This window comes from Callithrix jacchus, chromosome 3 (assembly GCF_049354715.1).
Source record: "Callithrix jacchus isolate 240 chromosome 3, calJac240_pri, whole genome shotgun sequence".
Taxonomy (NCBI): Eukaryota; Metazoa; Chordata; class Mammalia; order Primates; family Cebidae; genus Callithrix; species Callithrix jacchus.
The window spans coordinates 76,581,394-76,592,907 of NC_133504.1; the positions used below are offsets into that span (position 1 = coordinate 76,581,394).

Sequence of the window (11,514 nt, forward strand, 5' to 3'; positions counted from 1 at the left end):
AAGCCCTGGATATCCTTGTTAATTTTCTATCTGGTTAATCTGTCTAATATTGACAGTGAAGTGTTAAAGTCTCCCACTATTATTGTGTGGGAGTCTAAGTTTCTTTGTAAGTCATTAAGACCTTGCTTTATATATCTGGGTGCTCCTGTATTGGGTCCATATATATTTAGGGTCGTTAGCTCTTCTTGTTATATTGGTCCTTTTACCATTATGTAATGACCTTCTTTGTCTGTTTTGATCTTTGTTGCTTTAAAGTCTATTTTATCAGAGATGAGAATTGCAACTCCTGCTTTTTTTTTGTTCTCCATTTGCTTGGTAAATCTTCCTCCATCCCTTTATTTTGAGCCTTTGTGTATCCTTGCATGTGAGATGGGTTTCCTGGATACAGCACCCCAATGGGTTTTGACTTTTTATCCAATTTGCCAGTCTGTGTCTTTTGATTGGTCCATTTAGCCCATTTACATTTAGGGTTAATATTGTTATGTGTGAATTTTATACTGCCATTTTGATGCTAGCTGGCTGTTTTGCCCGTTAGTTGATGCAGATTCTTCTTTTTGTTGATGCTTTTTAGCATTTGGTATGTTTTTAGAATGGCTGGTACTGGTTGTTCCTTTCTATGTATAGTGCCTCTTTCAGGAGCTCTTGTTAAGCAGGCCTGGTGGTGACAAAATCTCTGAGTACTTGCTTGTTTGCAAAGGATTTTATTTTTCCTTCAGTTATGAAGCTCAGTTTGGCTGGATATGAAATTCTGGGTTGAAAGTTCTTTTCTTTAAGGATGTTGAATATTGGCCCCCACTCTCTTCTGGCTTGTAGAGTTTCTGCTGAGAGATCTGCTGTGAGTCTGATGGGCTTCCCTTTGTGGGTGACCCGACCTTTCTCTCTGGCTGCTCTTAGTGTTTTCTCCTTCATTTTAACCCTGGTGAATCTGACGATTATGTGCCTTGGGGTTGCTCTTCTTGCGGAATATCTTTGTGGTGTTCTCTGTATTTCCTGGACTTTAATATTGGCCTGCCTTGCTAGGTTGGGGAAATTTTCCCGGATAATATCCTGAAGAGTATTTTCCAGCTTGGATTCATTCTCTTCGTCACATTCTGGTACACCTATCAAACGTAGGTTAGGTATCTTCACATAGTACCACATTTCTTGGAGACTTTGTTCATTCTTTTTTGCACTTTTTTCTCTTATCTTGGTATCTCGTTTTATTTCGTTGAGTTGGTCTTCAACTTCTGATATTCTTTCTTCTGCTTGGTTAATTCAGCTGTTGAAACTTGTGCATGCTTTGCAAAGTTCTTGTGTTGTGTTTTTCAGCTCCTTCAATTCATTTATATTCCTCTCTAAGTTATCCATTTGTGTTATCATTTCCTTGAATCTTTTTTCAAATCTTTTTTCAAGGTTCTTAGTTTCTTTGCATTGATTTAGAACATGGTCTTTTAGCTCACAGAAGTTTCTCATTATCCACCTTCTGAAGTCTGATTCCATCATTTCGTCACACTCATTCTCCTTCCAGCTTTGTTCCCTTGTTGGTGAGGAGTTTTGGTCCTTTGTAGGAGGCGAGGTGTTTTGGTTTCGGGTGTTTGCCTCCTTTTTGCACTGGTTTTCTTCCCATCTTTGTGGATTTATCCACCTGTCGTCTGAGTAGTTGCTGGCTTTTCGATTGGGTCTCTGAGTGTATGCTGAAGTATTTCTGTTACTTAGTTTTCCTTTTAACAGTCTAGCCCCTCTGCTGTATGACTGCTGAGGTCCACTCCCGTCCCTGCTGCTGTGGGCTCCGCCCTGATGCTGTGGGCTTCACCCTGCTGCTGTGGGCTCCGCCCTGCTGCTGTGGGCTTCACCCTGCTGCTGTGGGCTCTGCCCTTCTGTCCTGGACTCCACCCTGTTGCCCATGGGCTCTGCCCTGCTGTTGTGGGCTCTGCCTTCTTGGTGGAATCTCTCTGTTATGGCGAGTTGCCTTGGCAATGGCAGGCTGCATCAGCAATGGGCGTGTACCTCAGTAGGGGTGGAATGATTTGGTAGTGGTGGACGCCCCTCCCCGATGGAGCTGCACAGTCCTGTATTCAGCTGTGCCTGCAGTGAAACTCTCAACCCTGAGCGTTTCAAATCGCCGTTTTGTTTGTCCCTGTAGGGGTGGGACCTGCCGAGCCTGGTCACCTGGCTCCCTGCCTCAGAGCCCTTTCTCCCTCTTTTTTTTTTTTTTTAAGTTAAATGGATGACTCTCTCCCTGGTGTTTTAGTCGCCTGCTGGTAGGGCACCGGGATCTGTGTGATTTCCTGTGCAGGGGCCCACTGCACCGGCTCAAATGTCACTTCCCAGGAATCTCCTTGTCTGGCTCACTGTCCAAGTCCCGTTTAATCAGATGGATATGCTAATCTGCCCTCCCAAATATCAGATTGCTGGTTTAACAGGGCACCCAGATCAGCGCGTTTTGTGCGGGGTGTCGCTGTGCTGCGGTGCCGGCTGAAACCGCCAGGGCAAGCCAAGAGGGCTGCGCTGGCTTCCCGTGACTCTCCTACACCTGGGAATTTCCCCGTTCTGTGGGCAACAAAGATCCATCTGGAAATGCGGCTAGGACTCAGCCTCTGCGCCTTCAATGAGAGCTGCAATCCCGAGTTGTTCCTACCGCGCCATCTTGAAAAACTCTCCTAGAAAAGTCCTTTTAATCTGTTGGTGTAACTGAATTGCTCAGAATTCTCATAAAATAATTTTGTGGTATTGATAATTAAGAAATCACTGGTTTAAGGCCAGGCATGGTGGCACATGCCTATAATCCCAGATCTTTGGGAGGCGATGGCAGGCTGATTTCTTGAGCCCAGGAATTCAAGACCAGCCTGGGAAACATGGTAAAACTGTCTCTACAAAAAAACTATAAAAATTAGCCAGGCATAGTGGCATGTGTCTATAGTCTCAGCTACTTGGGAGGCTGAGGTAGGAGGATGGCATGAGCCCGGGAGGCTGAGGTTGTAATAAGCTGAAATTATGCCACTGTGCTCAAGCCTGGGTGACAGAGCAAGACTATCTTAAAAAAGAAAGAAAGAAAGAAAGAAGTAACTTCATACATTTTAAAAGATATGGCAGACAATGAGTGATTAAATTTAAATGATACCAAATCCTCCTCTAACATTTCTGGGACCTGGAGCAAGAATAAGTGGAGAGCTACATTCTATATGTGTAAATCTTACGAATCAACTGTTAAAATATAATCTATCCTTCTGCCTTGATAAACATGCATGGAAAACCAAAATATAATTTACAATGCTCAGATTCAAAACCAGTCTGTGACAGGACATGGTGGCACAGAGAGACCTAAGCCCTGACCTGCCTGGGACCCTCCACTTTTTCTCCCCACCTTCCCACCATAAGGACTCTTGAGTGCAGACTTGAAGACTGCCCAGCTGGCACATCCCAACCTTGTTCATACACCCCTCACTACTATACAATCAGCACTCTTTTGCCAGCCTTCAGGCTGGAAAGAGGACCACATGAGTCTTGGAAGCAGGCCCAGAATCACTTGGGCAGCGACTTTGGGGGTGTGCATTTGGGTGCTAGGACCTTGTTCTGGAGGAAGTGTTGCTCACATTGTGAGGAAGGGTATGGCTGGACGAGGGTCACAGCAGAGTCCTCTATAATGTAGGGACCCTAGTGAAGGGTTTCCTGACTAGGAACTGAGGGTGGTAGGTGCTGAGTTCCATGTCACACAGCGTTCCAGTCAACTCATTTCCAGCTTTTCTCTCAGTTACTGTCTGGTTATTTTAGAATGTTTTGAAGACACATTGAAAATCAACCCTTCTTTCCAAAATTAAGATTTTAATTAAAGGGTTTTGAATAATTTCAACACATGTGAGATTCACTTTCTCTCTGCATAGCATTAAATAATGGGGTTTGAAATACACTGAAGTCCACAGATACTAATGGGTTACAATTTTTGTTTAAAAACATGTGGTTTTACAAAGAACATTTTCATCTTGTTTCATCTGTTATCAGAATGAGATGCAAAATGACTTCCATGTTTCTAGAACAATTATGGCATAACAGAGTTAGTATAACCTTGAAAAGCATGTTGTTTGCTTCTTCCTTTCTGAAATGTTAAAAAACTAAGGTTTCTGATTGCCTTGCATGCTAGTCACTTCTGTACATTCCAAATTTTTCAAAGGGTGTAGAGTTAGGCTTTGTCTAATGAGCCAGAGCTGGATTCTTAATGTATGTATCTAGAGGGGCATAAAATGTAGGCATGTGAATTTGTGCTGTGAAATTATTTCTTTACAATATAGAAGATCAAAGCCTAAATACTATAATTATCTTTTACTAATGTCTAGTAACAACCAATTGAATGAATACTGACAGGATGTGTCTCCTAGGATTGCCATAACAAAATACCACAAACTGGGTGGCTTAAAATAGAAAACCTTTTTTTTTTTAATCGCTCTAGAGGTTACATATCCAAAAATCAAGGTGTTGGCAGGTCATGCTCCCTCCAAATCCTCTAGGGGAGGAGACTTCCTTGCCTCTTTTAGCTTCTGGTAACTCCTGGTGTTCCTTGACTAGTGGCAGCATCACTGCCATCTCTGCCTTAGTCTTCACATGGCCATCTTCCTTCTGTGTCCACATTTTCCTCTTCTTTCACGTACACCAGTCATAGTTGATTAAGGCCCACCTTAATCCAGTATGACCCCTTCTCAACCTGATTACAGGGCTAAGATGTAATCAGACTTCCAAGAAAAACATATTTGCAGGTTCCAGGATTTAGGGCAGAAATACATCTTTTGAGGGAGACACTATTCAACTTATAACACCAGCCATATGCCAGAAATTATTTTAGGTGCTTTATATCTATTACCTTATCACAACTTTATGGCACCTTATTAAACAGTACTAATGTCATCCTTGTTTCATAAATGTGAAAACGGAGGCACAGAGAAATAATATAACTCATCCAAGTCCATACAACTAGTTATTGACAAGGACATAGGCAAGCCCAGGCAGTCTGGCTCCAAAGCCCAAATTGTAATCACTAAGAAATATGGACTATTCTCAGCTATATATTAAGTAAAATGTAATTGTATTATAGCTGGCATGTACTTTATTAAAACACATTCTGATGGTGCTGTCCTGAAAGCCAATACTCTATCTTTATTTCTCAGTTTATGTCTTTTTATAACTGCCTTTATATCTTGGCATTACAAATAATTTTTATGTTAGCAAAATGGCTGGATTAGTTGAATTTTTTTCAAAATTCAACTTTATTTTTTCCTGTCACTATGAAAAAACAAAGAAACCCCTGTAAATAGTAAATGATACTTAAGAGATGTAATAAACAGAAGAAATTTAGAGACAGTGCTTAGTATAATTTTCAGTACAGATGGCTAAAGTATTAAAAATGTTTTTCTTTTATAAAATTTATTTCTTAACTATTTTCTGAGTGGTCAATACAGATGATTTATCAACATTTAGCAATTGATAATTTTATGCCTGTTTCTAATTATTTTTAATTGCAGCAGAAATGTTTTTTTATCCATATTACAATACTATTAACATATAATGGGCAGCTTATAAGGGAATATTAAATAAAATATAAAAGTCTGTATATAAATGAAAATACTGGTAGTAAATATGTTTCCATTCAAACTTGGATTTTATGAGCAAATACTAAACAGATAGATAGATAGACAGATCAATAGATAGATCCTAGACCAAAAACATGCACATAATAAGTCTAGAATAGCCACAATTCCACCAGGTAAATAAAATTACAGTCTTAAACAGAAGATAAAAACCTATTAGAAGGGAAACAATACATATATATTGCATTCCAACTGGAAAGAACATTTTCTTCCTGAGTTGTCTTACTGGCCGTGCCTAACTGTGCACATTCTTAGAGGTAACTGGGCAAGTAGAGAGCAGAGCCAGCTCTCCTTCAGCCCATTACGACCATTTAGCCAATTTAGCCCTTAAGACCACCTGAGCTTCAGATTTAGCTCATCCTTGATGTGGAATAAAGACTGGGCCTCTGCCACCAATGTCTCTGGGCTGTATTCAGATCACTTCAGCATCAGGCTGTTTAACCTGAACACTTGTGAACACAAAGGCCCAGAAAGTAACGTTAATAAATAATCAAGTGCACAGTTTGCGAGTAGAGTTCTTCACCAGCCAATAAGGCAAAGCCAACTCTAGGGCTGTAGGGACCCATGATTCACTTGTGGAGTTTCTCTTCCCTTGTCATTGTAGCTGTGGAGCCAAGTCTTAGGAAGAAGTTTCCTCCCACCTTCACTGTACATATAGGGGAATTCTGCCTTCCCTTCAAGAAACTAAAGACCTATCTTTGTTTTTGTTCAGATTTCCATACTGCTGTGGATTATCCAATGGGCCACAGCCTCTCTATCTAAAGTACGAGGCTCTTGATCCTTAATTCTATACCTGTTTCACAAGAGCACTGTACAAATTGCAAAGGAGTTAATTTCAAAATATTTAAGCTACCTAGGGAGAGGTATCATTAACGGATTAAATGTTAACTTCAGATTGTTTAGGTCAGTGAATTTATGCTTCAGCGTTCAAATTTATGATCTCAACATATTAGATACCTTTTTAACATAATGACCACAGTCTTCAGCAACCTAATTTTTCAGCCTGGAAAAGTAACTTATTATCTTCCTATTCGCTTTTTTGTTAGCAAAATGTTAATTTAGCATGTCTTTGGTATACCAAATGCAGGGCAACAAGTATAAAACATTCAGCATATTTTTAAGTTATCATGAGTAAGGATAACACTTTGTTTCTTGGCATTTCTATGATTAATTTTTCCTGTTGCCATGAGTAAACTTCTTTGACTTTGTCTTTCATATAGTATTCATTTGTGGCATTCTATCCCGATCCTATCAAAATATTCCAGAGTTTTCATACTGGTCTTCATTATACACCAACAAATCATTCTATATATTTTCTATAGCTTTGGCAATAATGTACCCAGTACCCATATCTTAAAAGATCACATATGGCAAGTTATCTTTCTCTGGGGTAAGCACTGAACCTAATCTAAGTCATATATATGACTTACTTTCATATGCCCAAGCCACCAGAATGCCAGCAAGAATGAGAATTAGTAGAGAACATTCCTCTTCAGGCATAATTAGAATGAGGCCACAACTGATTTCACAAAATGATAAGCATATGTCAATGCTCAAAAGAATAACCCTCCATTTCCCGCTTCTTGATTTCTCAGTGTAAACTTGTGGGGAGCTCATGAATATAACATAACTCTTTTTTCTTTTTGTCATCCTGGAATGTTATGTTAGCCTTAAGCCAGAAGAAGAGAAATGAAATGTTAATTTTTAATCTGAAATATTTTCCTACTGTTTTTTACAGGTTTCTCCTCAGAAAAGAAAGTCAATCAGTAGAAGCACACACTAACAGAGAGGGACAACAGGCAAGAGGGGAGCCGTGGCTGAGGACCCTCTTCTTTGTTTGTACTGTGGCTTGTTTCTGCCCCAAGGGCACATCATCTATTGCGTTATTTGTGCCTAGTCATGTTTCCCTTTGGCATGCATACAGGAAAAGGCTTCCGACAGCTGAGATCCTAATCAAATCTGAGGAGCCAGTTATTATACAACAAAATACAACTTCCAGTTTCCTTGAAATGAGACTTGGCAGATGGATGATGCATGACTCTTTGAAACTCTCTTCAGCATATTGCTCTTGGATCCACAAAGATGATTCTATGATTTAAGCAACTCAGTGTTTGGTGCAGGGATATTGTATGTTGATTTAAAGTGCGTGTGTTGCGTGTGTGTGTGTGTTTCCTTGGGTAAAAACTTCTGCAGTTGTAAATTTTTAACATTGCTCCCCTTCTTTTTCTACAGCGGCTTAGTTCTTTAGCCATTTGACTAGATATTGTTGACTTCAGTGAACCTAAACATAGAACTGAAGAAGTATATATACCTCTTTAAGTTAAACAAGTGGTTCACTCTAAATAAAACAGTACATTGGAAGCTATTCCTTAAAGAGATCATTTCTTTAAGATGATGAGAAATTATGAGCCTGCTTCACAGGAATTGATTATGAAAAAGTCTTGGGCTGGGTGTGGTGGCTCATGCCTGTAATCCCAGCACTTTGGGAGGCTAAGGTGAGCAGATTGCTTGAGGTCAGGAGTTCTAGACCAGCTTGGTCAGCATGGTGAAGCCCCATCTCTACTATAAAACTAGCCAGGATCATGACACACGCCTATAATCTCAGCTACTTGAGAGGCTTGAGGCGGGAGGATCACTTGAACCCTGGGAGGTGGAGGTTGCAGTGAGATCGTGACTGCACTCCATCCAGCCTGGGAAATGAAGTGAGAAAGACTTGGTCCCCCCAACCCTCTACCCCACAGTGTCCCACACCCCTAAAAATGGAAGACAAAGTCCTGATGGGATTGTGATGACTATGTGGTTATGTTGTGACTATATATATTTACAGAAGTATTTCAGACATAGGGATTTACAGTTAAATCTGTTTTTCCTTCCTATGGATTTGAGTAATTATTAATGAAAAACCATAATTCTGACTTCGCAAGCCAATTAAAATGAAAATCGAATGTATTAAAATTTTATTGCAATTGAATCTTATAATGATGTGACAGATCGCTAAAGATTAAGCAGATTTAGAAGTATTAAGTTTACCCATTCTATAAGAATTGTGCTAAGAATTCTGCTAGGAATATATATATATATATATCTCATAAATGTGAGACCCATGGATGTCTATACTTCTAGAAGTAAACCTAAAGCAACTGCGAAGCTGAAAAAGCAGTTGAAGAAAACAATCCAAACATACTGCTGAAATGATCCAGTTTCAGCTTCCAAATATTATGCTACTTTATTCCAGCTCAAAGTATTATTATTATTCCAGTTTCTGGATACACTTGAAACTCCATATAATGGGAAGATGAAAGAACCTTAGGAAAATAAATATTTTCAGGTTCAGCCCTTTGCTACCCTAGAACATAATTCTTGAGAAAGAATTATCCTTCTCTTACATTAATTTTCTGAAGCTTGCTTTTGCTACTATTTATCAGAGACAAATCATTCCTCGGTATTACTTCAGTGTAAGTGAATTAGGAAGACATCAGTCAGCAACTCAGCTGTTAACTGAAGTAATACCCATGAATGGAAACATTTTGGCATATTTCTAAATTTCCATTTCTTCAGATTAGTGAAAAAGTCATTGTAATGTCAATTTCTTGTGGTGGATTAAATTTGCCAACTGAGGTATACCAACGGAATGAAAACTGAAGGAACATCCAAGAAACTACTCCTTGAGAGGCCAGGCCTAGGCCTATTCAGCAGCAGAAAATCGTGATTTAACTCTCCAGTCCAAAGTCTTCCTCTTACTAATTAGCAAGTTGCCAAACCTTGGCAAGATTGTGGAAATGCTAATGTAATGGGAGAAAATCCAATTTAAGTGAGACCTAATTTAATTTGAACTCCAGCAGGGGACTACAAATGTGGAAAGAGGACTCCTTGCTCAGGGCAACTGCCATTCCCAGAAGACGGATTTCACAACCCTGGCCTGAGAGTGAGCCGCCTCCGCGTGTCCCTCCACACATACCATTTATTTGGGGATTTTTCTGCCTCACCTTATTATAAGAGTTATACCCTCAGCTGTGACTCTTACTTTGTTATTAATAATACACAGCTTGTGGAAATTGTGTGAGGGATAGCTATGTCCCTTTGAAAGGAGAGGGAGTCACAGGATCCGTTCTTAGGAAATGTAAAACCAAGTGAATTTTAGGTTCTTGGTAATCAGGAGATTTTGATCTTTGATTCAAGGCAAGTAAATGGTAGAGCCAAGATTCAAAACTGTCTTGAACCTGGGAGCGCCTAATTTTTGGCATGCTACAATTCTGCCTTCTGGATTACCTTGGCAAGTTCTACTTATTTTTGTGATTCTTTTGTGTTTTCATCAAGTAGCGTTACAGGAACACGCTTCTTAAAAGAAAATATTTTATTAAAAATACTATACAGAATGAGATTTGTAAGTGGCCTCCTGAATTAAGAGAAGTATCATCTCATTTAGGCTACTACGTGGGAAAATAAAAATGTATACTTAATGTTAAAGTGCACTACGTAATGCAAGCATGGGCATAAATGATCAACATTCATGTACCAACACTTTTAATGTGGCTCAGTCACTAACAGAATCAAATCTAAAAGATATATGAATTACCAATTTGGTAATCAATTAAACAATTACTATTTAAATACCAACTTATTTCTAAAAATGTGTAGGTAGCCCACATCTCCTAGTGCTTCTGTCTCTATGCGCTGTTCTTGGTTGAATCCGCTTTGAGAAGGGAGGACAGAGTTGTTTACCAAACATTATTCTCCTAACTTGAAGGTCCCCTTGCTCTTTTTTAAATTTCTAGTACTTTTCTTCTCATCTCCCTGAGGAATCCTAAAAGATTGCATCCTAGAGAGATAAAATCTGTTGCATTGCTATTGCGGCCGCAGCCATACTCTGATCCTTCCTTCTCTGGCTTCAATTTGCTGAAGTCCCAATGACACAGCTCAAAAGAAAAGAAAATATTTGCTATGATCCCTACTTTTCAATAATTTTAGTAAGAATTTCCTTTGTCTACTTTCTTTCCTACATATCTCCCTCTTTACTTTCATTGGTCTTTTGCTCTAAGAGCAATTATGCTCACTATCTTTGCAATTTCATAGAAAAGGAAGCTTCTGTCAGCACACGCACGCACACACACACACTTCGCATACTCATACACACCACAGATACAAACCACACTCATCACACATGCTTACACACCCCAAATATACACACCAGGCACATACTCTGCCTCTGCCTCCCCAGTCTTGGAGACAACGCTACAGGTTCCTGGGTTCTCCATTTGTGACTGGGTAAGTTGATTCCAATGGAAAAAATTGCATAGCAAAGCTAATATTTTTTCATTTTATCTCAAATCCTCATGTGTATAATATATTGGCAAGAATACTGACTAACTCCATGCTAAGATTCCTCCAGAGAGTAATAATGTTGAGTTCTAGAACCAATTAACTTTGCCAGTAATTGTTAAGTAATGTGAGGGAACTTTTAATGTGGGGATGGGTGGTTGTGAATCTCACTGTTTTGTGTACTGCACTCAGAAGTTAAAATATTTCTGCCTGCCCCCCCTTCACTTTATTCCATACCAGCATCTGAAGGAAGAGTACAATGAATGAGGCTGCTGACATGTTTTGGTAAACCAAACCCAACTCTTGGGGCTTCCTTATGTACTTTTATCCCTCAGAATTAATTTTCTGGAAGACAACATCTTGTTAACTGCTGTTCCTGAGACTGCTCTTTGCTGGTACAAGTGAGTGTGCTTAGATGAAATTCAGACTCCATTTCCCCATCCGTAGGGAAACTTCTTAGCCTTAGGATAATGACCCACATCCATCCACCAAAGCCACATGCAGAGCCGGCAAGAATGCAGCTACTCCACTCACAGCTGCCTCTGCAGGCAGGGGCGTGGGTGAGGCTGAAGCAGAAGAA

At 39.7% G+C, this 11,514-nt stretch overlaps 1 protein-coding gene across 1 annotated transcript in view; it reads left to right on the forward strand.

Annotated features, from left to right (window-relative positions):
• The window catches only part of TNIP3 (TNFAIP3 interacting protein 3), a 62,268-nt gene extending 52,277 nt beyond the window's left edge, over nt 1-9,991 (forward strand). The window contains exon 12 of the mRNA XM_035293031.3: nt 7,354-9,991. Within this exon, the coding sequence (XP_035148922.1) occupies nt 7,354-7,385 (32 nt within the window). The 3' untranslated portion in view covers nt 7,386-9,991. The remainder of the gene's footprint in view (nt 1-7,353) is intronic.
• Nucleotides 9,992-11,514: the final 1,523 nt, after the last annotated feature.